The 27,239-nt window shown below is 50.9% G+C and overlaps 6 protein-coding genes across 6 annotated transcripts; all 6 read left to right on the top strand.

Annotated features, from left to right (window-relative positions):
* The first annotated feature begins 6,601 nt into the window (after window positions 1-6,601).
* Window positions 6,602-7,074, top strand: LOC134803499 (histone H2A). The gene has a single exon (XM_063776298.1). It carries the CDS (start codon window positions 6,661-6,663, stop codon window positions 7,033-7,035), a length of 375 nt encoding a protein of 124 aa, XP_063632368.1. The 5' UTR covers window positions 6,602-6,660; the 3' UTR covers window positions 7,036-7,074.
* A 2,984-nt stretch (window positions 7,075-10,058) lies between these two features.
* LOC134803497 (histone H3) lies at window positions 10,059-15,314 on the top strand. Its single transcript, XM_063776295.1, has 2 exons — window positions 10,059-10,067; window positions 14,901-15,314. The coding sequence occupies exon 2, from the start codon at window positions 14,904-14,906 to the stop codon at window positions 15,312-15,314; it is 411 nt and encodes a 136-aa protein (XP_063632365.1). The 5' UTR covers window positions 10,059-10,067; window positions 14,901-14,903.
* Window positions 13,355-13,850, top strand: LOC134803498 (histone H2B). Its single transcript, XM_063776297.1, has one exon. It carries the CDS (start codon window positions 13,355-13,357, stop codon window positions 13,730-13,732), a length of 378 nt encoding a protein of 125 aa, XP_063632367.1. The 3' UTR covers window positions 13,733-13,850.
* Window positions 15,315-16,198: 884 nt separating the features above from the next.
* Window positions 16,199-16,680, top strand: LOC134803500 (histone H4). Its single transcript, XM_063776299.1, has one exon. The coding sequence runs from the start codon at window positions 16,238-16,240 to the stop codon at window positions 16,547-16,549; it is 312 nt and encodes a 103-aa protein (XP_063632369.1). The 5' UTR covers window positions 16,199-16,237; the 3' UTR covers window positions 16,550-16,680.
* Window positions 16,681-24,293: 7,613 nt separating this feature from the next.
* LOC134803126 (histone H1C-like) lies at window positions 24,294-25,251 on the top strand. Its single transcript, XM_063775834.1, has one exon. The coding sequence runs from the start codon at window positions 24,385-24,387 to the stop codon at window positions 25,060-25,062; it is 678 nt and encodes a 225-aa protein (XP_063631904.1). The 5' UTR covers window positions 24,294-24,384; the 3' UTR covers window positions 25,063-25,251.
* A 645-nt stretch (window positions 25,252-25,896) lies between these two features.
* LOC134803121 (histone H2A) lies at window positions 25,897-26,369 on the top strand. The gene has a single exon (XM_063775830.1). The coding sequence runs from the start codon at window positions 25,956-25,958 to the stop codon at window positions 26,328-26,330; it is 375 nt and encodes a 124-aa protein (XP_063631900.1). The 5' UTR covers window positions 25,897-25,955; the 3' UTR covers window positions 26,331-26,369.
* The last annotated feature ends 870 nt before the right edge of the window (window positions 26,370-27,239 follow it).

Raw genomic sequence — 27,239 nt, 5'->3', positions numbered from 1 at the left:
ATGTATTCAAAGGTCGTTCATATCGCCTCTGTTTCATTGCAATGAGCACATATACACGAGTCGATCGATCGATTGATCAACAAACATCTAAGTTATAAACATACAAATAGGTGTTCGGATCGGAGTAAAAAGTCGAATCTCAATGCACAAAAGCCTCAATATGATGATGATGATGGTGATCTCACTGATAGATTAAATTAGGTTATGTTAGATTTTCATGAATTTACATATAATTTTTACATTTCGACATGACAGTTGGAACGTGAATATACATGATATGAAGTCTTAGATTTCAAACAATAGTTAGTTATCTATATACATACGTACGTACGTACACGTACGTACGTACGTACGGCCTATAGATATAGGCCAAATTATAAATAAATTAGGTAGAGTTATATGAATTTACTTACAGAATATTTTGTTAATTTTGTTATTATTTATTTATTCAGTTATATTTTGAGATGTATTAATTTATATTGATTTTCTTTTATTTTATCTCTATCTCTCTCTAATTCGCGCTCTCGCACGCGGGATGTTGATTGGTCGATCGGGCTCGTTTTATGTCGGCTCGTTATATCCCCACTATTAGCGCACTCCTTGTAGCTATAAAATAAACGGTTATACTAAATCCGACACTCAAAAATGAAAAAATGAAAAATGACTGATTCCCGCTCCGGACGCCGCGCCGAGCGCACGCGTGCATTGACGTAATTACCGAATACCGCTCGCTTACCGCCGCGTCGAGCCTGGCTCCGCGTGCTGGTTCTCTTACGCCCTGCCACGTCGAGCATTGCTCCGTGTGCCTGTGTGTGTCATAAAGGATTGCAGTGCTATTATAAAAACCACCTGAGACAGTGACTCTTTCCAGTGCCAAGTGCCACCTTGCCGTGCGTGAGTGTAAATATTAGAGACAGAGACTCCTTTTAAAAATCTCTCAAAATGCCCTCTTTCGAAGATTTCATTAACTTCTATTACCCCCATTTGATTGAACAGTGGAGGGACCATCAATCAAAAAACCAGGCGGCCGCCGGTGCGGACCCCTCCAAACCACCCGCCGCTATCGCGGAGCAGTCACCATCATCGAAACAACCTGAACAGGATAAGGCAGGTAAGACAGCACCCTTAAAAGACAATAACATCAATAGTGACGAAATAATTCGCATAAAAGCGCTTAGGCGGAATAAAACTAAAAGAACAACGGGCAACCCGGACATTCCTTCCGGTGACGGCGCGCGCGCGCTGTCCCCCTCTGACGCGCCTCGGCGCGCGAGCGTGTCATCCCGCTCGCACCCATATGCCCGCTCGCAAGAGCGCTCCCGCTCAAATACGAGCGCACGTAGCGCCCCAGCTCCGCGTTCACGATCACGTTCTCGCTCACCTCCTTCTGAGGCAGATACAGACCACACCCAGGAAACAACCAACACACATGGTAATTACCCTAACACCCTATCCAATGACCATAACATATTTGTGTCCCCCGCCCCTCCAACCCCCTTCACGCCCCAAGTACTGACAAATACTCAGTCCCAACCGCAATGTGATTTAACACAAATCTCTCAATCAAGCACCACACAAATAGACGCATTTTCTGACAACACCAAATACTATTCTGACATGGATTACGAATCTCTTAACTCTGATGATGACTTCACCTTAGTTGAAGGCAAAAAAGTGAGACGTAAGCGCAAAGCAGGTCTAAATTCAAAATCAGGTCCCGCTACGAGTATGACCCAAACAAACCACAGTAAACATATTAAGAACAGTAAATCAACTAGCCACAGTGTATACCTTAATAACAATATCACCAAAACACAGAACAGCTTTGAATCACTACCTCAAGACCAATTCCCTATTGCTAGTAAAGTCAACACCGACGGAAGTGACCCCCGCCAGCCCAACTCGGCTACCGAGACCCAACCAAAAGAAATTCCTACAAAAATCAAAAAACCGCCGCTCATAGGGGTTGAGGACCCCAGTAGATGGAAGAGACTCTCCCAAGAGGCCCAGAGACTTAAATTAGGTTACCTTTATGCCAACATAGGTATTGACAAAGACACAGAAGAAACCTTTCTTTTTATTCAAACACAAACCCCGGCTCAATACTGGTCCTGGAGACGTCTGCTCGTCGACGGCTTCTTCTCCTACCCGCCAGAGGAGGAGAAGAAGTTGCAAACTGTTATACTGGGTCTCCCCGTTTCTATGGAGCTCAATGACATCATGGAAGACCTGAGGAGTCAGGGCCTTCCAGTACTCGAAGTACATCGTATGCTAAAAGGCCCTAAGCGCGAGCCGTTTAACGCAGTCAGAGTAGTCTCAGAACGAACTCCAGAGGGTAGAAAAGCATTCAACGTAAAGGCAATTTGCGGACTCAGCGGGCTCAAGGTAGAACCCCCCCATAGAAGTCTCCGCCCTCCGCAATGTTATAATTGCCAAAGATGGGGCCACACTCATAAACACTGCTTACTCTCCCCGAGGTGTGTCAAATGCGGAAAATCCCATTCTACCGATCAATGTGACCGCATTAGGGACCCAAATACAGGCCTCTATCCTACACATTGCTGCAATTGTAAACAAGATCACGTGGCTAGTTTTACACAATGCCCTAAAGCCCCTCCTCCCAAACAATCTAAATCCAGAAGGGAATTTACCTCCAACTCAAACCCTGTAGAAGCTGTAAACGCTTGGCAACGCCCTACTCCAAACACGCAATCAGTCATGAACTTCTCGCAAAGTCAACCTCACCCGCTTCCCCCCCAGCCCCTTCAAACCCTAAATCAAAAGGGTCACCAGCCTCTCTCCGATTCACGCATTAGCCCTCACCAAGCTCATTCGCAACCACAATTTCAACATGGATCTCTTCACCAATCCAATCGGCAATTGAACAACAACTACCCCCCCCTCAGAACTCCTAGATCAACCTTATCTGATCAAAAGCAGGGTAATCACACCGCTAATACCCCTAGCTCAAACCAGGGAGTGACTCAGACCCCTAACCTGCATAATCCATCAAGAGCGAGAGGCTCATCCTCTCAACATATGAATCCCTACCCCAACCAACCCCAAATACCCATAAACCACAACCACCTTACCACAACCACGCCTTATCCAACAAACCCTCCCATGGGCGATCCCACTGCGGATCTTCAATTGGTTATGGATTTGGCCAACGCTTTGGACATTGACGAAGTCTGCCTATTAGCATCACGGCTGAGAAGCGCGGCCTCCCCTGGCCAACAACTTTTAATAATGGCGCAACATGCCAATATAATAAGGACTGTAAGGAAGTTATGCTCGCCTGTCACCCATAATGTATAATACACCAAACCAAAGATTGAAACCTAAATCGCTTAACCTAAGCTTCCTAAATATAAATGGCATACTTGGCAAAAAAGAACAGATAGCCTGCCTTCTAAATGAATATAAGTTAGACCTGCTACTAATACAAGAAACTTTCCTTAAACCCAGTCGTAGTACCCCCAAAATAGCTAACTACTCTTCCACCAGAGTTGACAGGGAAGGCTCTAGAGGTGGAGGCACCCTCATTTACTACCGGCGTGTTTTGCACTGCAGTCCAATTGACCTCCCATCCCTTACCAATTTAGAGGCTACAGCTTGCAGGATTTCTCTAAATGGTCACACTCCAATATCAATTATCTCCGCTTACCTTCCACCTGATAAAGCTATAATAAAATCCGACCTTGAGGCGGTGTTTGGCATTGATGAGGCTGTCATACTGGCAGGCGACCTCAATGCCAAGCACAGCCAATGGGGCTGCAATTCTACCAATTCAAATGGCAGAAACTTACATAAATTCTTGCTTTCCACTCCTATCGTAGATATGTTGGCCCCACTAGAGCCTACCCACTTCCCGCATAACCCTCAACACAGACCTGACGTCCTCGATGTGGCTTGCCTGAAGGGTATCGCCCTGAGGGTGAGTTCCATTCAAGTCATCCATGAAATGGACTCGGATCACCGTCCTGTCATCCTCCGCCTGGGGTCTCCTGCTAGTCATACACCGGTACTCAAAAAAGTCACAAACTGGGTCAACGTAGGGATCGAATTACACAAGGAAGACTGCCCTCTGAATGAAATTTCTCAGCTCCCATTAACCACTAAAAGTAACGTAGAGTCTGCCATTACTTCCCTCACTAACGGTATCCGTAAAATCATAGACAATTGCTCAAAGGAAATACCAGCTGAAGATGACCACAAATGGCGTCTCCCAGATGACATTAGGGATCTAATAAAAAACAAAAACTTTGCCACCAGGGAATACGACAGGTTTCCTTCGCCTGAAAATAAAAACACGCTCAACAGACTCCGAAGACAGGTGAAGGACAGGGTGAGGGAGTTTAGAGAAGATAGATGGAGCGGTTTCCTTGAGGAGTTGTCTCCCAGCCACCAGGCGTACTGGAGGCTGGCGAGGTCCTTCAAGGCAGACTGTGTGGTTTCTATGCCACCATTGATCCGACCTGACCTCCCGACCCCAGCCTTCACTGACGATGAAAAAGCGGAAACGTTAGCGACCAGCTTAGAATCTCAATGCTCTCCAGGCAAGGAACCCACAGACCCTGACCATATTCCGCTGGTGGAAGAGATGGTAGACGATAGACTCTCAACTGCACCTAAAGATCCCCCCCTTAGATTAACTTCCTTTACAGAGGTCAAATTCCTAATAAAGAAATTAAAACCGAAAAAAGCCCCGGGTGAAGACACCATCACTAATAGGCTGCTACGTTTACTCCCGGACAATCTGGTCAACATTCTAGTAAACATATACAATGCTGCCCTGACTAACTGTCACTTTCCGGCAGCCTGGAAGGTGGCAGTAGTTATAGGGATACCTAAAATTGGAAAACCGAGAAATGAGCCAGCAAATTACCGACCTATCTCCCTCCTAAATACGTTAGGCAAACTGTATGAAAAAATTATTCATATTCGGTTATTGGAGGAGATGAACTCCAGAGATCTACTAATTCAAGAACAATTCGGATTCAGAGCCCAGCACTCGTGTATTCACCAAGTACATCGCTTAACAGAACATATTCTCTACTGGCTGACGAACTGGAAGGGGGTTCCAACAGGAGCCATATTCCTAGACGTAGCTAAAGCATTTGACAAAGTCTGGCACAGTGGCTTGCTCTACAAGCTGCTTGAGTTCCAAATGCCAGACAGCCTCGTACATATCCTGCGAGACTTCTTGTCAGAACGATGCTTTAGCTACAGAGTCGAAGGAACCCTTTCGGTTCGTCACCCAGTAAGAGCGGGTGTCCCGCAGGGCTCGGTTCTGTCTCCCACTCTCTTTGCCCTCTATATAAATGACCTCCCCAAGATCCCAGGAGTTCACTACTCCCTTTTTGCCGACGACACCGCAATCTACGCCTCCTCCCACATCCCCTCAAGATTGACCTCGCTTCTCCAGCGGGCTACCGACTCCCTTGGGAGTTGGTTCGACCGATGGAGAATTGAGGTCAATCCAGACAAAAGCGCGGCTGTTCTCTTCTCTAGAAAGAGACAAAATTACAGTAAACAATTGGAATTGCACCCACCCATCCAACTCTACGGCAGGCCCATAAACTGGACTGACAAAACTAAATATTTAGGGGTCACCCTTGACAGACAACTAAATTTCAAATCCCATATCAAGACCGTTCGTGACAGGGCCGCCTTCGTCATGGGTCGGCTCCATCCAATGGTTAACCCTCGTAGCAAAATGGCCACAAGAAACAAATTAACTATATATAAAACATGTGTAAGACCTATCCTAACCTACGCTAGTGTTGTATTCGCACACACATCGAAGCATCGTCTCGAAAAGTTTCAGATACTGCAGAATAGATTTCTGAGGAGTGCAGTCGGCGCTCCGATTTATATCAGAGTGGCCGACCTCCACCGAGATCTACGTATAACATCTATAGTTCACTTCATAAACATGACTTCGAGACGATACTTCGACAAAGCACCCCACAACCCCAATCCCCTCATCAGGGAGATGGTAAAATACACCCCACATCCAGTTTCTGCCACAAGATATAGACGCCCTAAGCATGTCCTCAAGGACCCTGAGGATAAGCTCACGATAGCCATAAACAAAGGTTCTTTTAATCCGCCTAGGCGCTTTCCCGTAGGTCCGTCAATTGACGTGACAAACGCGTCAGAAGAAGAATTTGACTCTTTATTGTCTAAACTTAAAGAAATGGGTGCTGTCTTGCGTGCTCCTTCATGCAGGTATCGCCCTAACATTACTAAAAGGAGAGTGGCTGAGAGCCCGGGACCCGTCAGTCGGTCATCCCCGGCTCCGCCCTACGATCCGGGTTGATATCCTCTCTCCACAGTTCAATTTCATGTTACTAACTTACCTACAGACTACTGACATTCACTTCCCAAAGCAGTTTTTTTATTTCTGACTGACTCACTGACTCATTTAGACATCATCATAACAAAGACCTGAGTCCCTTCTGGACTCTGGCACCCTCTTTTTCCCCGGTGCGTCCCTCCGGGACGCCCCGGCGTCATTGCGATAGTGAAAGGAGAAACCTCCTAACTTAGTTGAACACCCAAAAAAAAAAAAAAAAAAAAAAAAAATCCGACACTCAAAAGCATTCGTGCTGTCGTTTTGTGAGTAATCTAAACTTAAATAAATAATCTTTAAACATGTCTGGACGCGGTAAAGGTGGCAAGGTTAAGGGAAAGGCAAAGTCCCGTTCTAACCGTGCCGGACTCCAGTTCCCCGTCGGCCGTATCCATAGGCTTCTACGCAAGGGCAACTACGCCGAGCGCGTCGGTGCCGGTGCCCCGGTGTACCTAGCCGCCGTCATGGAATACCTGGCCGCCGAGGTTCTCGAGCTGGCAGGCAACGCCGCTCGCGACAACAAGAAGACCAGGATCATCCCTAGGCATCTCCAGCTGGCGATCCGCAACGACGAGGAGTTGAACAAGCTCCTCTCCGGTGTGACCATCGCCCAGGGTGGTGTGCTGCCTAACATTCAGGCCGTGCTCCTGCCCAAGAAGACCGAGAAGAAGGCTTAAGTGTCCTCGCTTCTCATCTGGCTACATCTCTAGCGGTAACACCCGGCGATTTGTGAATGTGTGCATTTGTCTCGTGCGTACGTTTATCGCACGCACGGGGCCTCTGTTACCTTCCCGCCCGCCCGAGTGACCGTTACAAAAGGCCCTTTTCAGGGCCACAATATGATTCTGTGTAAACGTGTAAAAGTTTCATGGCATAACGCATACGCATATGATGTCATTCGATCGATTAAAAGAAAGTAATAATAATAACGAATATATAGATAAGGTTTCGTGAGGAGTTAGGTTCCGCGCGGAGTTAGGTTAGGTTAGGTCGGTCATATATATTTACATATTCTAAATGAGATACTTAGTCGTAGAGAGAAGTATTTGGGGAAAGGAAAGTCTTAAATCTTTTATATTATTGATGTGTCCGACTCACTAGACTCTTTTATTTAATTATTTTGTGATGGATGACTCACAGATATTAATTGCTCAGCTACAGCAGTGGTGTCACTGTAACAACAACAATAATAATCAAATAAGGTATATAATTAAATATACATATAATTGTTGTGCGCAATAAAAAAAAAAAAAAAAAAAAAAAAAACAAACAACAAACACTTATATGTATTAATAATACGATAATTAATATGTAAGTAATATCAACACGCGCTCGCACTCCCCACCATGCCGATCGACGATGCTAATGATGCACGAACGCTATTGGTCGAGATACCGCGGGCGCGACGCTCGATCCTTAATCCCCTATTTCCCATTCTCCGCTTTAACAAAATGCGCGCCGTTTAACAGTCCCAATATTAGTCGCAACTGTGACGTTGACGGGACCGCACGCGCTTGAGCTAGCTCTCGAGACTTACGCACCCTAACCAACTCACTAGTTGACGTGTGTTAACGCCAGTGTTTGTGCAGGCTAAGTATTGTTGTTAGTGTGCCCCAGTGTCGAAAAGACCACTTTCGCAGTGATCGTTTGCTGGCGGATACCTAACGGTGACAACCCAAGCCCAAGCGTTAGCAGTGGCCGTTTGTTTGGCGGATACCTTACGGTGACAACCCAAGCCGCAAACGGGGCGAAAGCCCGGACACATCCGGCGCTAGCCATACCAGCTTGTACTCACATCTGTCGTTTTCCAGGTCAACCTACGCCGACGCCGCACACCCACGCCCTCGCCATGGTCATCAATAGGACGCCTACCAAGACGACGGAGGCCGTCCAGGAGGAGGACACAGCGGCAGCACCGGCTCCGATGCATGTGGTGGAGCTCCCGGACGTTGACCTGCTCCTGCTCGCCGGATTCGCGGGCGAACCAGACAACAATGGTCCAAAGCGTCTGCCCGCGTTTGGAAGCTTCACGGGGTCAACAATGTCAAGCCGCGGCTCGGAAGAGTTCCTTGACGTTGTAAGCTCCGTGGAGGATTCTAACGAGGGCTCAGACGCTGAGGACCAGCGAAACTCTGAGTCACCCGTGACCGGAGAGCCGGAGCGGTCAGCCGACTACGGGGACCAAACACATGGTGATTTGTCACGTGGCGATTTATCGCCGCTTGATTTATCACCACGTGTTAGGCATTCACCACGTGCCGAGAGCCCGCTGCCGCCCCAGCCGGCCGACAAGTCTCGACCTGTCACGCCGCAGCCAGCTGACAAGTCTCGACTTGTCACGCCGGCCAACTCACCGCAACGCCGCCGCCAGTCGCCTTGCCGGCCGCAGGCCGGCCTCGAGATAACCGAGGGCGCCTGGATAGCGATTTACGGGAAACTCGACAGAGTAGCTCGGGGGTCGCTAGACAGTTGCGTCCTCGGGCCGCTCGAGGCGGCCCTACTCTCAACCCTGTTGGCGCACTCTGGGGCGCGCCAACAGAAGAGACGGCGGGATGAGGACAGCCCGCCGGCACAGGAGGAGAAGCGGGAATGTAACCGCATCACTCCTGTGTCGCGCGGTCTTAATCAACCCGTCGTCTGCCCACAGGACTCGCAGCAGCAGCAGCCGATGGACACAGCCGTGCCATCCACACCAGCCGCCGGAGGCGCCCACCAGCCGCCGCCACGCAAGGTGTTGCTACCTACACAGGTAGCAAGCACCGACACGTACGCGGCCACAACAAAAGCCGCACCTAATCCCTCCACCTCTCTGCCCACAGGTCCCAAGAAGCAGCCAGCCAACCACAAACCGCCCCAGATCCTGGTCGAGGACTTCCCAGACTGGCGCCAGCACCTGGCCATCATCAACAAGCGCCTAGGGTTCCCGGCCACAACCGAGGCCGCGGCCCCAAACGGCGTCCGATTCTACCCCAGGTCCGGGGTAGAATACATCAGGGTCACCAAGTACCTGAAGGAGCAGCGCAAGCAGCACAAGCTCGAATTTGTCGAGCATCCAGACAAGGCCTCTCTCCCAATGAAGGCCGCTATCCGCGGCCTTCCCTCGTCAACAACGGTGCAAGAGGTCAAAGACGCTTGCGCCGTCAAAGGATACAATGTTTCTCACGCGAAACTTATATCTACAGGTCGAGGACGCGGAGGCAGCCTGTTCTTCGTGCAGCTCGCCGGGACGGAACGGGATAACCCAGGTTTCCTGGACCTCACCGACCTGGCAGACATCAACACCAAGGTCCGGGTTGAGCCTTGGAGAGGCAAACCCGGCCCACCGCAGTGCCACCGGTGCCAGGGCTTCAGGCACTCCTCGCACGGGTGCCACCGGGCAGTCCGGTGCGTCAAGTGCGCACTGGACCACCACTCGAGCGAGTGCACACGGCCCAGGGACCAGCCGGCCACCTGCTGCAACTGCTGGGGGGACCACCCAGCAAACCACAAGCAGTGCCCCGAGTACCTCAGGGAACTGAGGAACTGGCGCGCAGGAACGCGCTCCCACACACGCCGCCCGCCCACACGCCGCGGCCCTAACACTAGGGCTGCGGACACCCCCAATCTGGTAGAGGAATCTTCCGCAGGTTCCCTAATGGCGCCAGCCAACCAGCCGAGGACCAGAGGACAGCAGCAGCGGAAGCAGCCACAACATGAACCGCAGAGGAAGTCGCAACCACAGCCCGCAGCGCCCCCCGCGCTCAACACCGAAGCGTTGCACAAGGACGTAGTCGCCGCGGTGCAATCCGCGGTAACTACGGCCTTGAAGCCCACGCTAGACGAGTTGGTACTAGCGATTAAGTCTCTGTCTAAGTCTGGTTAAAAACCAGACTTAGCCCACCCCCTCTCACCAGCTGCACACTCTTACGGCCTTTCAGAGAAAGAATTAAGAGTTTTATACTGGAATGCGCAGTCATTAAATGGTAAAACTAATGATCTCCGCACTTTTCTCCACAGCCAGGACATCGACGTCATGCTGATCTGCGAGACGCTGCTGAGGCCGTCAACGACTCTCACAGCCAGCGGGTACATTGTGTACCGGCTGGACCAGTCCAACCCCGACACTGGAGTCATCTGGCGAGGCCTCGCCATCCTCATAAAGAGGACCATCATCCACCAACTGGTGGACATCGACCAACCCACGGCACTATCCGCGCTGGGGGTAGATATCAAACTGCAAAGACATAATCTGCGCCTGTTTGCTATCTACAGGCCCTGCGGACACTGCCGGCCGGCAGAGATGCGCGACGACCTCAAGCGGCTGCTGGTGGACTCCCCCGTGCCGACCATCCTGGCCGGGGACTTCAACGCCGAGCACCCCGCTTGGAACTCGTCCGCCCACTCCCTGCCGGGCAACACCATCTACCAGATCGTGGAGGACCTCGATCTAGTAGTGGGCGGGCCATACGAGCCCACACACTACCACGACGCCAATGTGTACAACAGAGGCACCACCATCGACTTTGCGATTTCTCGCGGAGTCAATGCCCTTATGCGGCACCAGGTATTTTACGATCTCACCTCCGACCACAGGCCGGTGCTCCTGACCATCGCAGACCAGCCGACGACGAGATACAGCAAGGGACCCGGACGCCGCTACGACTGGAAGGCTTTTTCGGAAGCCATGGTAAATACTCCCCGCACAGGTCCCATCTCGACCGCAGAAGAGGTCGACGCAGCAGCAACAACGATCACGGAGGACATCAAGGCGGCCCTCACCGAGGCCGGCCGCACGATCCCGCAATCGGACCGGCGCGCGCCACTCCCGAGGCCGCTTCAAGCGCTTTTGGAGAAAAAGCGCTGGTACAGGAAACAGTGGCAAAGGACTAGGGCTCAGTCTGTCAAGACTGAGCTCAATCGTCTTGAGCGACTGTTGAGGGACAAACTCAGCGAACACAGAGCTGTAAGCTGGGAAAACCACATCGACAGCATAACTGATAGTGTTCCCTCTATCCACAGGTTATGCAGACAACTCAGCGCGACGCCCGAGCCGATCCGGCCCCTACAGGACGACACGGACGGGGAGCTGAAATACGCGGCCAAGGACAGAGCGGAAATACTCGCTCGCAGCCTTGAGCAGCAATTCAGGCCCAACCCCGTCACCAACCCGCAACACACAGCGGACATCGTACAACACGTTCGAGATTATCTCAACGTGCCAGTCGAGCCACACGATGATCCACTTTACTTTTCTCCTTCACAGGTCCAGGCGTCCATCAGACGCTACTGCAACCCGAGGAAAGCGCCGGGCCCCGACGAGATCCCGAACATGGCGCTCCGCCACCTGCCGCTAAACACCTTAGCGGCGGTGGCGCGCCTGTTCAACGGGATCCTGCGGTCGGGCCACTTCCCCGCCATCTGGAAGACCGGGCGGGTCATAGTCCTTCCCAAGCCGGGAAAGGACAGAAGAAAGCCGGAGAACTACCGGCCCATCACGTTGCTATGCAACCTATCAAAGGTGTTCGAGAGGTTGCTGCTCCGGCACCTCTCGCCACACCTGTCACCCAGGCCGGAGCAATTTGGTTTCAGGTCTCAACACTCCACGACGCTGCAGCTCACCCGTGTCCTACACCACATGGGCATGTCGCTCAACAAGAAGGAGTACACAGTCGCGGTCCTCCTAGACATGGAGAAAGCTTTTGATCGAGTTTGGCACGAAGGTCTAATATATAAACTTTCTCTGTCCACAGCCCCCCGCCGCATCGTGAGAGTCATCGCGTCATTCCTGGCAGACCGGCGCTTCCACGTTCAAGTGGAAGGCGTACAGTCACAGGAACGCCCGATACAGGCAGGCGTCCCCCAGGGGAGCTGCCTGTCGCCCGCATGCTATGTACGCTACACCGACGACATCCCAGTCGTCGGGCAAGCGCAACTAGCTCTATTCGCAGACGACGCCGCTTACTTTGCTTCCTCTTTCCAGATGCCGCACGCAGTCGCCAAGATCCAGCCGACGCTTGACGCCCTCCCTGACTGGCTCTCCAAATGGAGGCTATCGGTCAATGTGGGCAAGACGCAAGCGCTCATCACAGGGCAAGCCATCAAATTGCCTAATCCTCCTTCCCTTCTAGGTCAGCCGCTCACATGGTCGCCCACAGTGAAATACCTGGGGGTGACCATAGACAGGAGACTCAACATGGATCGCCACACCAAAGACACAGTAAGCCGAGCGAAAGTCGCTCGCATGTGCCTACGCCCAGTCTTTAGTAGTAAGCTTCCTGTACGGACCAAACTCGGTCTGTACAAAGCTTACGTACGCTCTAGACTAACATACGCTTCACCTGCCTGGCATTCTTTCTGTTGCAGGTCCAACAAGGAGAAGATGAGGCGTCAGGAGACCCTCACACTGCGGAGCATCGTCAAGTGTCCACGCTACGTCAGCAACGCATCCCTCGCCGAGACACTGAAGTGGCGCGGCCTGGAGGAGTTCATCGAGCGTCTCGCGCGGTCCATGTACGACCGCGCGGACAACAGCGGGCACGAGCACCTCAAGAACATCGCGCCACACCACCCCACCAGACCACCGGAACGGTGGGCCCGGGACTTGCCCCGAGCTCTGCTACACCAGTAGCGGAGCCAAGCCAAGTCCCAACTTACTTTCATCGGATGCACCACGCCACACACGCCAGCCTAAGCTGCCGGTCGCCTTCCCTGCGTCCCCGATGCCCCGCCCCGCTCAAACGGTATCACCGGGCTAGGGGTCGCGGGGTTGGATAAACGATCGGTGGCGAAAAAGCTGGCCTACATCAGCAGCACTGACGTCCTCAAATTGACGTCCACTGACCTCCCCACGCGGTGGGGAGCGACCCGCCACAGCCGTCGCAGCCGAAAGGCGGGCACGGCCTCCCATACCTCTCTATTAATAGAGAGGTATCGAATGATATCCAGTCAGTCCCAATATTATTCGCAGTCCGAATCTCGTACTGTAAGCATCTAACTACCTAACCTAACTAAATCGCAATGCCACCGAAGACCAGCGGTAAGGCCGCCAAGAAATCTGGCAAGGCCCAGAAGAACATCTCCAAGTCGGACTCTAAGAAAAAGAAGAAGCATAAGCGCAAGGAGAGCTACGCCATCTACATTTACAAGGTGCTCAAGCAGGTCCACCCCGACACCGGTATCTCCAGCAAGGCCATGTCGATCATGAACTCGTTCGTGAACGATATCTTCGAGCGCATCGCCGCCGAGGCCTCCCGCCTCGCTCACTACAACAAGAGGTCCACCATCACCAGCAGGGAGGTGCAGACCTCCGTGAGGCTCTTGCTGCCCGGTGAGCTCGCCAAGCACGCCGTCAGTGAAGGCACCAAGGCCGTCACCAAGTACACCAGCTCCAAGTAAGCGTACGTCGTTCCTCGTACGTATGCGGTCTGTCTTCTCAATACACTTTTAGTGTAATGGGTTTAGGTAGTTCGTATTGCGACGACACACGACACGCTTTGAGAGTGTGGTTTGTACATCAACCAAAAAGGCCCTTTTCAGGGCCACAAATACGTTCAGAAAATAATATAGGAAGTTTCTAACCGTGCATACATACGGTGTCAATCGGTCGATAAAAATCAATTAAATATAATTTGTTTACACATTATCAATCAACACGTATGTAATAATATAGGTTAGATTCAAGTTACAATTAAATATATTACTCATGTATCCTCCAAAAGCAAGTGGAAGCACCTGATGATACTCCTCGGTACGGCGGTGTTTCACATTTCGAGAGTTTTTTTTTTTTTTTTTTTTTTTTCCGACTTAAAATACGCGAGTGAACCGTTCTTAATATATGTAAGTATATATATTTAATATGTCCGTGTCTCTCACGGAAGTTTTGTTATATTAAAATTGCTAATCAAGTTACAATTACTAAATAAGTAGTTAGGTTAGGTTTCGCGAAGTTAGGTTACGTTTGAGTTATGTAATTAAAAAAAAAAAATATTATAATAAGTTAGGTTCGATCGAGTTAGGTCAGGTTAAGTTAGGTTCGATCGAGTTAGGTCAGGTTAAGTTAGGTTCGATCGAGTTAGGTCAGGTTAAGTTAGGTTCGATAGAGTTAGGTCAGATTAAGTTAGGTTCCGCGGAGTTAGGTTAGGTTAGCTAACCTAACTCTGTCAAATATTGTTATTTTGAACCAGACCTAACCTAACTCTGCCGAATCTAATAAGCTAACTCCTAGGTTAGGTTAGGTTGAGTTAGCTAACTTAAATCGGTCATATATTTGTTAAAAATAAATATATATAAAATGTAAGTAAGTATATAATAAAAAGTATTAATATTTCAACAATGTTATTGTAATCAGAAATCGTGTTTGTGAGAAAGGAAGAGGGGCATGGCATGGGGGACGGACGTGTATGTGAATTTTATAGACCTATCTCCCTCTCACACGGACACTAACTCCGTCCCTTTCCGACGACGAGCACATATAAAAGACGCTCGCGGGGAAATTTTTCGTTTATTCCCTCTCGTGACTCGTTAACGTAACGTACACGCGTATCGTAGTAACTTTTTTTTTTTCGAAATGGCCCGTACCAAGCAGACCGCTCGTAAATCCACCGGTGGTAAAGCGCCCCGTAAACAGCTCGCCACCAAGGCGGCCCGCAAGAGCGCGCCAGCCACCGGGGGCGTCAAGAAGCCCCATCGTTACAGGCCCGGCACCGTCGCCCTCCGTGAGATCCGTCGCTACCAGAAGAGCACCGAGCTTCTGATCCGCAAGCTGCCCTTCCAGCGTCTGGTGCGTGAGATCGCTCAGGACTTCAAGACCGACCTGCGCTTCCAGAGCTCTGCCGTTATGGCTCTCCAGGAGGCCAGCGAGGCTTACCTAGTAGGTCTCTTCGAGGACACCAACCTGTGCGCCATCCACGCCAAGCGTGTGACCATCATGCCCAAGGACATCCAGCTGGCTCGCAGGATCCGCGGTGAACGCGCCTAAACCGGCACGGAGCTACGTCACCGAATGCAGTCTGCGCGAACGCATACGGCGGTTACATAATATATCTATTAAGTATATATTTTGTACCACGCGTTTTGCGCCTGGACATGCGAACGTGACGCTTCCGTCATATATATATCAAAAGGCCCTTTTCAGGGCCACACATGATTCGAAAATTAACAAATGTTTCTTTGAACAAACACTGATAAACTAAGATAAATCGATCGATCACTATTAGTATACTATACTGATGGTGATATAGTATACATTCTCTCTATATATATATTATGTACATATATGAAATTAACCGCGAAACACGAGACAAATAATAATATTATTTATTTACGAACCTATTTCCAGTATAAGAATTTGTAGTGTAGTAAAATGGAAAGAAGGAAGGAAAGTGAATTAAATTCGTGATATGATATTACGCGCTAAGTATGTTAAGTAAGACATAATAATATAGATTTACCGAGATAGAAAAAAAAAAATTCAAATTTTATATACCTATCGACAAAATTATTACCACTAACTGAATGCTTACAAAAATATTAGAGGAGAATGAAATAGAGAGAGAGAGTTACACTCTTCCATGAGCCGGTCGCAGTTATTATAATAGTAATATGAAGTATATATATTTAAATCCCCAAAATGAATGTAAATAACCATATCATATGAAATTATTTATCAATATTATATTATGTATATTTCATGAATGAATGAATGAAAAGTAAATCAAAAAATATTAATGCTCCGATATCTCTAACCCCGTCCCCCGTCGCCCCGCAATAGGGTAAAGCGTATAAATATCGCACCAGGTCGTAGCTCGCCTGTTATTCCACTCGTGTCGACGCGCGCCGCAAGTCGTGTGTCGTGTTCCGTGTATTCTAATCTGAGAAGTCTAATCTCAACTAAAAGTCGCAATGACCGGTCGCGGTAAGGGAGGTAAAGGTCTGGGGAAAGGAGGAGCCAAGCGTCACAGGAAGGTGCTCCGTGATAACATCCAGGGTATCACCAAGCCCGCCATCCGTCGTCTCGCCCGCAGAGGTGGCGTCAAGCGTATCTCCGGTCTGATCTACGAGGAGACCCGCGGTGTTCTCAAGGTGTTCCTCGAGAACGTGATCCGTGACGCGGTCACCTACACCGAGCACGCCAAGAGGAAGACCGTCACCGCCATGGACGTCGTCTACGCTCTGAAGCGTCAGGGCCGCACCCTCTACGGTTTCGGTGGTTAAGCGCTCTGCTTGCGCTGTCCGCCGCGCGCGACATCGTGTAATATGTACTAACGCATGTATTACCGTATCGCGCCCGAGCGAGCGAGCGAGCGAGCGCGCGCGCCGCGTCCTCAGACGGACGCAAATACAAAAAGGCCCTTTTCAGGGCCGCAAATAATTCTATGATACCTACGCGATTACAATACAAAGTTTCAGTAGCGACACAGACGGACAAACAAACAATCGATCGATCTATATCTCCAAAATATCTATCTATCACTGTCAGTACATTTATATATATAATGATATCTTACTTACCCCGCACCGCAAGTTCAATTTTCTAACTTGTAACAGCAAGCAGCCACCTCGTTCGCCGCTTCGGTGGTTTAACGCCAGCCCAGCTCTCTCTCTCTCTAAAACAACAATTATAATATGTACTTAATTTAAATAGTTATTTTTGTTTGTTTTACAAGAAAAGGGCTTTAAAGTAGTCGTTTAACCTCTTGTGTGCTAATAATAATATTGATACTAGAGCAAGCTAGATATATCTTTAAATCTTTAGATTCCGATCTCGCACATCATTGTGTGTACCTACGTCACAATTATTAATGTGCACCAAGCAAATTTAACTTAACTTAATTATTAGTAAGTAGACCTTGCCGAATACAGCTTGTAGAATATAGGTATGTACCTACCTAATGTACTCGTATAAATAAAATAGGCATAAGTATATAGATTAACCACCTCCCAGTACAGCATGCAATGCATACATTCAGATATTTCTCCCTCTCTTCAAGAATCATCCATCATCATCATCATCATCTTCGCCTAGCATCTCGACTAACTAGCATCGCCCTAACCCAAACCTAAATAAGTAGGTATTAAAGTACATATTTTATATCATTATGTATGTATTAAGTACTCACGTTTTTCAAATCCATCCAATGTATTTCTCACACTTAACTCGCTCAATTCTTAGTTAGTTTTACTAATAATAACACCATATTTTTTTTTTTTTTTTAAACAATCACATGCGACCCGCACACACAGACACACCACCTTTTACATCACTCTCACCTGACACCTGTGAGGCTGTGACCTACTCTACTGATAACGACGAATTACCAGGATGAACTGCCCAATTAGGTAAAGGATTCGCAAATAGTGCATAAAACAGACAGGGACATCCACCATCACCTCACCCACTCCCCCATGAAAGGTAGGTACTTAAATATAGAGAGACTGGACTAGAAAAAATATTAATATTAACTTAATTATATATATATATAAATAAATGGGTAGGTAACATACATGATAGTAACTCAGCAGCCTAAGACTTCTCGTGTTCCTATGATGAATATAATTAAGTAAGTTCATATAAATATATTCTTAAGTTCAACAACACACACACTACTGTTTTTTTTTATTTAATATTAGACGTATTCAGATAATATCATACGTTAATGTATGTATTATAAATACTTACGCCGGACCAAAACTAAATAATAAAATACCTGACCTAAACGAGGAGATTCTACCTACCATGCCCGCACGCTCGCTCCGAGTGTCGCGCTGTGTATGATCCTCGGTAGAAGAGAGTTGAGTTTAACCATCAGAATTATAATAATATTCATGATAATGGTGATATCGTAATTTATAATAGAACATAATTATATAAACGTAATATAAAATACCTATCCCGTTTTACATCGGTGTACCAACAGAGAGCAAACCGCTGAACGTAGTAGGCAATCCAAGTCGCAGCGCGGTACGGCTGTTTTACGACAGTGAAGACAACAAGTCAAAATAACATTATAACTATAATTTTCTACTATTGTTATTGTGTCACATATATCTATGGTATCTTCGCTTTTAACCGGAAGACACATGATAGTGTTAAATGTGATTTTAATTAAGAAAAATCACTTTTTAAACAGACCCGAGGTGTCCGCAACCTATAATACCAAAACTAAAGTTACCTCATTCGTTTAACGCCGTTCCAAAACTTAAAACTTCTATTAAAATAGATATATCAATTCATAAAGAATATACATGTGCAATTTTATTATAATCATTATAATATTATTCACTATAAATTTAGTTTAATCATAAACGAGTAAGTGAAAAGTTGGAAGTGTTATTACGAGAAAACGTCCCGCGACATAAGGGTCTGCGTTACGGTTAAGCCGGAGTATATATATAATAGGTGGCGCCCCCAATAGGAGTGTTTTGGACAGCATTCGGAGTCACAGCGTTCGGACGTACAACTGCACTCGCAATTCGACATTTATTTATTATAAATAAATAGGCGAATAACGCGGCCCGGCATCCGCCGGAGGGGACAGCGTAGTCACCAGAGCCATCGTCGTTGGTGTGCCCTCGCCGCATCTCCCGATCCCGGTCCCGCTAAAACGGACGCCCCGGGAGAGGGAATGTGGGGACTGGCTTAGCCGGCGGCGACGAGCGTCGCGCGAACCCGAAAAGCCGCCTTCATATGGAGGAAGAAAAGAAGAAACGCGTGGGTAGACCGCGATCTCGGTCTCGCGGTCTACCCTCATCATCTAGATCGACATCGCGGAGGCGGGGAGCATCACCGCTGCCACCGGTGGACATGGAGGGTAGTTGGGGATCAGGGTTTTTCCAACTACCCCCCGGATTTGACCCCGGCTCACTGGAGGGCAGCGAGGACCCAGACCTCGCCGAGTTCACCGCCGGCGACGCCCCCGCCTCCCGCGCCCCTACCCCCGCCCTGGAGGGGCCTGAGGACACAGAAGCAACGGAAACAGCGGACCAGCTTTTGCCGGAACCGACGACGCGGCCCTTCTCGCCCGTGTCGCCCGCTGGCCCTCCCGAGTCCCCAATGGACCTACTACAATCTGACACGATTGTGGTGGCCCATATGATGGGGACCGAACTGGCATCGGCGGGCCTGAAGGCGTGGATGGCCGCCTACATCCGCATTTCATCCCATCTACTAGGGATGCATACAGAGCTCCAGCCCGAGGACCTCCCATTCCTGGAGTTCCTGAGGGCCAACCCGGCCGTACTGAGGCCGCCAAAGAGACCAGTCGAGAGCCCTGCGCAGGGGCAGGAACAGAAGAGACCCTGTAACAAGCCGACGCCACCGAGGGACCCAAGACTGCGCCGCCGATCTAGGTCCACAGGAGGCGATGCACCGCGGACACCACCCGCACAGCCACAACACCAGCCCCCCCCAACGATCGCCCCCTGGAAGGCCCCGTCTCCCACCTCAATCCTGGTGAGATGCGGCCTGAAGGGGGTGGTCCAGAGGAGGCTAGAAGTCTTCCCGCTACAGGAGCAGGGCCCCCCGCAAGAGGAACCCCAACCACCACGACCCATGGCAGCAGAGGCCCCAGCCTCGCAAACGACGCCCCCTTCACCCAAGGAGCCACAACTGAAGCAGGCCCCCCCGCAAGAGGAGCCCCAACCACAGCGTCACAAACCTAAAAGGCAGCAGAGACAGGGCCCCACGCCACCGGTGCCCCTACCAGAACCTCAGCTACAACCATGCCCCCCACCGGAAGGGCCAGCCACCAAACTGGGCCCCCCCGCAATGGACCCCCCACCACAGAAGCCCATCTCTGCGGAGCTGCAACCACCAGCAGCCGGACCCAGCAAAGAGCCCCACACCAACCTGGGGCCCCCGCCACAAGCAGACCCGCAGACCTCATACGCTTCCAAAGCCGCCGCGGTAGATACAGCCGAGGTGTCCAAGAAGCAGAAGAAGGCACAGCAGCAACCCCAACCACCACAACAGCCGCGCAAAGAAAAGTACCCGCACATCGAGGCGGCGGTGTTGCCCCAATGGTACAAAGTTTGCGAAGACATCGCCAAGGAACTGGGAAGACCTGCGAACTCCAAAAACTTGGGGAAAGGAGTTCGCTTTGAACCCCAAACAGCGGACGAATATAGATGCGTGTACAACCACCTAGAGAAACTGGAGCAAGCAGGGGTGCCGCTGGAGTGGCACGTATACCAGCTGGATAAGGAGAAGCGTATGAAGGTGGCACTGCGCGGTCTCCCATCCGACACACCAGTCGAAGAAATCAAAAAGGCGTGCGAGGGGCTCGGCTACCCGGTCGAGTACGCCAAACAGATAAACGCGAGAGGGGGAAAACCGGGCTGTATATACTTCATACAGCTCGCCGGACCCCCCCGAGACTTCACACACTTCTACCGGGTAACCGAGCTCCTCTATATGAACTCGGTGAGGATTGAAGCATGGAGGGGCAAAAGCGGGCCTGCACAGTGTCACAGGTGCCAGGGGTTCCGCCATCACTCCAAAGGCTGCCACAGACCGCAGAAGTGCGTCCGCTGTGCAGGCTCCCACCCAGCAGCCGAATGCCCAAGGCCCAAGGACCAGCTATGCACTTGCGCCAACTGCGCGGGCCCCCATCCCGCGAACTACCGAAGATGCCCTGTCTTCCTGAGGGAATTCAGACTCTGGAAAGCTGGGGCAAAATCCCGCCCAACACCCAAGAAGCCGGGGCCTGAGACGAGGGCCAGCGTCCCCAAGCCCCATGTGGAGGAGTCAGCGCCAGCGTCCCTAATGGCGGCGGCAAACGCTCCTACACAGCGGGGCGGCCGGGACCAACCACCAGCCACGGCCCCCAACAAGAAGAAGGCGAACAAAAAGAAGAAGAAGAAGAAGCCGGCGGACGCTCCTCCTCCGCCTTCCAAAGAAGAGGCACCAGCCGGAACACCAGCCCCACCGGCTGATGGCCAAGACCTGGCAGCTATGATTGCTGCCTTGCTCCAAGCTGCTGCAGCCCAGGGACCACAAGCGGTCGCCAAGGCTCTCAGGATTGCATTACCCTCAGCTAGCATTCAACCGTAAACTGAGGGTAGTTTTCTGGAATGCGCAGTCGCTGACCAGCAAGGAAGCCCTGCTCCGTCACTTCCTCAGAGAGCAGAATGTGGACATACTGCTGGTCAGCGAAACGTTCGCCAAGAGAGACCTCAAGATGGGGGGCTACGTAGTATACCAGCGGAACGAAACAAACCAGCAGGGATACCCGTTCCGCGGAGTCGCCGTGATGGTCCGCAGAACCATCATTCACCAGCCTGTCGACTTCGTGCCTTATGACTCCTTCACAGCGCTCGGAGTCGACATTAGGGTGGCCGATGGAGACCTCCGGCTCTACACCGTCTACAGACCCCCACAGCACCCGACCAGCCGCCTAAGAGCAGATCTCCGTGCACTGTTCCAGTCTTCAGGGCCGACCATCCTGGCAGGGGACTGGAACGCAAAGCACACTGCCTGGAATTCATCAAAAATAAACGCTGCCGGCAGAACGCTGTACAGCGCGATAATGGACGCAAACTACGATGTCACAGGACCAGGGGAGCCTACACGACACTCAGATGGCCAAGGAACCAGCGACATCATAGACTTCGCAGTCCATAACGACTGCAATGCCACGCTGAACATGGAAGTACTGCCAGACCTTCCGTCGGACCACCGACCAGTACTCATGACCATAGAAGCGGCCCCATATTCCGTCCCGAGGAGGAAGTCGAGGCGGAAGACCAACTGGGGGGCCTTCACAGAAGCACTGCAGAACCCCCAAATCGGACCAGTCTCCACCGCTGAGGAAGTTGAAGCCGCAGCCAAAGCCATCACCGACAACATACAGCTGGCGCTAGAATCCTCCTCGCACACCATCCCCGAGGGCGAGAGGTACAAGCCCCTCCCCGCGGAGATCCAGGCACTCATCCTGCGGAAACGCCAGCTGAGAAGGAGATGGCAACAAACTCGCTGCCCCACCCTGAAGACCGAGCTCAACAACCTAGTGGAGAAGGTGAAGATTGAGCTGCGGAACAATGCAGCAGCTGATTGGGAGACCCACATTGCCAGCATAGACGAAGACATGCCCTCCATTCACCGTCTGTGCAGGCAACTGGGAACAACCAAAGAGGCAGTAAGGCCACTCGTGGACGAGAGGGGAGCGCTCCACTACAAGGCCGAAGAGAGGGCAGAACTGTTCGCGGACGTCCTGGAGCGAACGTTCCAACCGAACCCTGCTACAAATGCGGACCACGCGAGGGAGGTGGAGGAGCAACTGGCAGGGTACTTAGAGCAGCCGCCGAATGCAGAGGAGGACCCGGTCTTCTTCTCACCCGGCCAAGTTAGACGCGCAACCAGAAGAACCAACCCGAAGAAGGCCCCGGGCGCCGATTCGATCCCGAACATGGCGCTTCGTCACCTGCCGCAGCACACCATCGTGGCGGTGACACGCTTGTTCAATGGGATCATGCGCTCGGGCCACTTTCCGAAGACCTGGAAACTTGGCCGGGTCATCATGCTGCCGAAACCGGGGAAGGACAGAGGAAGGCCGGAGAGCTACCGGCCGATCACTCTGCTCAGTACCCTGTCCAAAGTCTTCGAGAGGCTCCTGCTAGGAAGACTGCAGCCACACATCGTGCCGAGGCCGGAGCAATTCGGATTTCGGTCAGAACACTCCACAACTCTGCAGCTGACGAGAGTCCTCTCCTTCATGGGCGAGAGGATGAATCAGAAGGAGCATATCGTCGCGGTGTTCCTGGATATGGAGAAGGCGTTTGACAGAGTCTGGCATGAGGGCCTGCTAGCTAAGCTGTCAACGTCTTCGGCCCCACGTCGAGTAGTACGCGTCATCAGCTCCTTCCTCACGGACAGAAGCTTCCAAGTGGCAGTTGAGGACGCCCTATCCTCAGCACGCCCGATCCTCGCGGGAGTTCCACAAGGAAGCTGCCTCTCACCATCTTGCTACGCCTGGTTCACTGATGACATCCCGGTGGTCGGCGACGTCAAGCTGGGCCTGTTCGCGGACGACGCGGCGTACTACGCGTCGTCCATCTCACCGACCCACGCCGCACGCAAGATCCAGCGCCAGCTTGACGCCCTACCAGAGTGGCTGACCAAATGGCGGCTCTCAGTGAACGTCGGCAAGACCCAAGCGCTCCTCACGGGAGCAGCACATCATCCACCGCCACTGAAGCTCCTAGGCGAGGAGATCCAGTGGCAGCACACAGCAAAGTACCTAGGGGTCACCATAGACAGGGGCCTCACTATGAAGCAGCACACCGAGGAGGTAGTGAGGCGAGCGAAAACTGCGCGCACCCTACTTCGTCCAGTGCTCCACAGCAGCCTCCCCATTCGCACGAAGCTGGGGATCTACAAGACTTACATCCGATCGAGGCTGACGTACGCGGCTCCTGCCTGGTATGCCAGGACGGCGGAGTCAAACAGGCGGAGACTCAGAGCGCAGGAGACGCTCAGCCTCAGAGCGATCGTTAGAGCCCCACGCGGAGTGCGAAACGCAACGCTCTATAGGGACATGAAGCACCCGAGCCTGGACGAATTCATCGGACAACTTGCGCGCAGGATGTTCGACCGTGCCGACTCATCGCAACACCCGCTGCTGCAGGGGATCGCCCCCCTCCACGCCCGCCCTCCAGAAGCCCACCGTGCACGAGCCCAACCGCGCGAGCTCGTGCCACCAACACCAGACCCCTAGGAACCACAATGCCGCAGATTGGCCAACATGACCACCATGCCATGATGGCCAACAGAAGAAGAAAGAAGAAGAAGGAAGAAAGAGAAAACCCGACAACCTAAACGTCGGCAAAACAGACCGGGCTGTCGCCACAGCCCGCGATAGAAACCGCCAAAAAGGGCCTCGCCCTGACATGGCCTCCCCACGCCCCCCAAGGGGGAGTGTGAGATGATCCTGCGCAATAGGAGTGTTTAGTACTCGCCAGCGCAGCGCTCCGCTTACACGCGTCCGCTGTTCTCTCTCTTTGCGCAGTTCGTTCGTTCGTGCGATTTACTAATTTTATTTACTTTTTTAAATATGGCCGATACCGCAGTTGCTGCCGACGCTCCCGCCCCGGCGACGCCCGCGAAGAAACCTAAGGCGTCCGCCTCCGCAGGCGCTAAGAAGCCTAAGGCGAAGCCCACCCACCCTAAGACGTCCGAGATGGTTAACAGCGCCATCAAGGAGTTGAAGGAGAGGAGCGGTTCGTCCCTGCAGGCTATCAAGAAATACATCGCCGCCCAGTACAAGGTCGACGCCGAGAAACTGGCACCTTTCATCAGAAAATATCTGAAGAGCGCAGTCGAATCCGGCGCACTCATACAGACCAAAGGCAAGGGCGCGTCCGGCTCGTTCAAACTGGAGTCGAAGACATCATCCGCCGGCAAGAAGCCCGCCGCGGCCAAGAAATCAAGCGCTAAATCATCAGCCGCCGCTAAGAAGCCCGCCGCAGCAAAGCCCGCTAAGGCTAAGAAGGCCGCCGCGTCCCCGGCCAAGCCTAAGGCCGCCACGAAGGACAAGAAGGCCGCCGCCGCCAAAAAGAAGCCCGCAGCGAAGAAACCTTCCACCCCCGCCAAGGGCAAGAGCGCCGCCGCGCCTAAGGCCAAGAAGACCGCGAAGCCGCCGACCAAGAAGCCTAAAGCTCCCAAGCCGAAGAAGGCTGCGGCCGCTCCCAAAGCGAAGCCCGCCGCTAAGAAGGCTGCCTCGAAGAAGTAAGAAGACTGCGCCATATTGTCGTCGTCGTCGTCCTTACATCGGTCGCGGCGGTAGTGGTCGTGATGGTAGAGGAGATGTCGATTGTCGTTGCTATAAATATTATACGACGACGTGTCGCCTCTTCTCGACTCACGTCATACGCCTGTGCGCGTTATACGCACATCAAAAAGCCCTTTTCAGGGCTAACATATGTATTCAAAGGTCGTTCATATCGCCTCTGTTTCATTGCAATGAGCACATATACACGAGTCGATCGATCGATTGATCAACAAACATCTAAGTTATAAACATACAAATAGGTGTTCGGATCGGAGTAAAAAGTCGAATCTCAATGCACAAAAGCCTCAATATGATGATGATGATGGTGATCTCACTGATAGATTAAATTAGGTTATGTTAGATTTTCATGAATTTACATATAATTTTTACATTTCGACATGACAGTTGGAACGTGAATATACATGATATGAAGTCTTAGATTTCAAACAATAGTTAGTTATCTATATACATACGTACGTACGTACACGTACGTACGTACGTACGTACGGCCTATAGATATAGGCCAAATTATAAATAAATTAGGTAGAGTTATATGAATTTACTTACAGAATATTTTGTTAATTTTGTTATTATTTATTTATTCAGTTATATTTTGAGATGTATTAATTTATATTGATTTTCTTTTATTTTATCTCTATCTCTCTCTAATTCGCGCTCTCGCACGCGGGATGTTGATTGGTCGATCGGGCTCGTTTTATGTCGGCTCGTTATATCCCCACTATTAGCGCACTCCTTGTAGCTATAAAATAAACGGTTATACTAAATCCGACACTCAAAAGCATTCGTGCTGTCGTTTTGTGAGTAATCTAAACTTAAATAAATAATCTTTAAACATGTCTGGACGCGGTAAAGGTGGCAAGGTTAAGGGAAAGGCAAAGTCCCGTTCTAACCGTGCCGGACTCCAGTTCCCCGTCGGCCGTATCCATAGGCTTCTACGCAAGGGCAACTACGCCGAGCGCGTCGGTGCCGGTGCCCCGGTGTACCTAGCCGCCGTCATGGAATACCTGGCCGCCGAGGTTCTCGAGCTGGCAGGCAACGCCGCTCGCGACAACAAGAAGACCAGGATCATCCCTAGGCATCTCCAGCTGGCGATCCGCAACGACGAGGAGTTGAACAAGCTCCTCTCCGGTGTGACCATCGCCCAGGGTGGTGTGCTGCCTAACATTCAGGCCGTGCTCCTGCCCAAGAAGACCGAGAAGAAGGCTTAAGTGTCCTCGCTTCTCATCTGGCTACATCTCTAGCGGTAACACCCGGCGATTTGTGAATGTGTGCATTTGTCTCGTGCGTACGTTTATCGCACGCACGGGGCCTCTGTTACCTTCCCGCCCGCCCGAGTGACCGTTACAAAAGGCCCTTTTCAGGGCCACAATATGATTCTGTGTAAACGTGTAAAAGTTTCATGGCATAACGCATACGCATATGATGTCATTCGATCGATTAAAAGAAAGTAATAATAATAACGAATATATAGATAAGGTTTCGTGAGGAGTTAGGTTCCGCGCGGAGTTAGGTTAGGTTAGGTCGGTCATATATATTTACATATTCTAAATAGAATTAGTAGTAATAAAGCAGAAAGGTTATGGGGAGTGGGTAGGTTTGGAAAGGTGCCCCTGGCATCACCTGTCTCTGCCTGAGAGAGATCGAAGTTAGTCTGGTTTGAGGGTGAGATCGGTTGGGTACGGGTGTTATTGTTATTACCCCTTCTGCGGCGGGGTCTGGCATTTTTTGGAGGTGGGGCTGCCGGGCAAATTGAGGCGTTTGCAGAATGGTTTCCTCCGCACAACACACATGTGGTTACATATTTACCTGTTACCGGGTCAGTCTGTCTGTCGCAGTTGACTGTGAGATGGTTACCTGGGCATTTGACACACCTTGGTGGCATTTGACAGTATTTAGCGGTGTGGCCATATCGTTGGCATTTTTGACATTGAGCCACTCTGTTGCTCCTGTGAGGTGGTTCAATTTTGAGCCCACTAAGGCCACACACATGCTGGATATCGAATATTTTTTTACCTTTTTTAGTTAGGTCTAGAACGACCTTGACTGCGTTAAAAGGTTCGCGTTTATCTTTAGGGCCTTTTAACATTCTAGTAACTTCTAGTACCGGGAGGTCTTTG

Source organism: Cydia splendana, chromosome 26, assembly GCF_910591565.1.
Source record: "Cydia splendana chromosome 26, ilCydSple1.2, whole genome shotgun sequence".
NCBI classification, from domain to species: Eukaryota; Metazoa; Arthropoda; class Insecta; order Lepidoptera; family Tortricidae; genus Cydia; species Cydia splendana.
Note: the sequence above shows the minus strand (reverse complement) of the source record. Positions and strands in the feature narration are given on the sequence as shown.

Bases quoted from the DNA above. Each gene is read 5' to 3' on its own strand.
- LOC134803499 (XM_063776298.1), top strand. From the start codon at position 6,661: ATGTCTGGACGCGGTAAAGGTGGCAAGGTTAAGGGAAAGGCAAAGTCC.
- LOC134803121 (XM_063775830.1), top strand. From the start codon at position 25,956: ATGTCTGGACGCGGTAAAGGTGGCAAGGTTAAGGGAAAGGCAAAGTCC.
- LOC134803497 (XM_063776295.1), top strand. From the start codon at position 14,904: ATGGCCCGTACCAAGCAGACCGCTCGTAAATCCACCGGTGGTAAAGCG.
- LOC134803498 (XM_063776297.1), top strand. From the start codon at position 13,355: ATGCCACCGAAGACCAGCGGTAAGGCCGCCAAGAAATCTGGCAAGGCC.
- LOC134803126 (XM_063775834.1), top strand. From the start codon at position 24,385: ATGGCCGATACCGCAGTTGCTGCCGACGCTCCCGCCCCGGCGACGCCC.
- LOC134803500 (XM_063776299.1), top strand. From the start codon at position 16,238: ATGACCGGTCGCGGTAAGGGAGGTAAAGGTCTGGGGAAAGGAGGAGCC.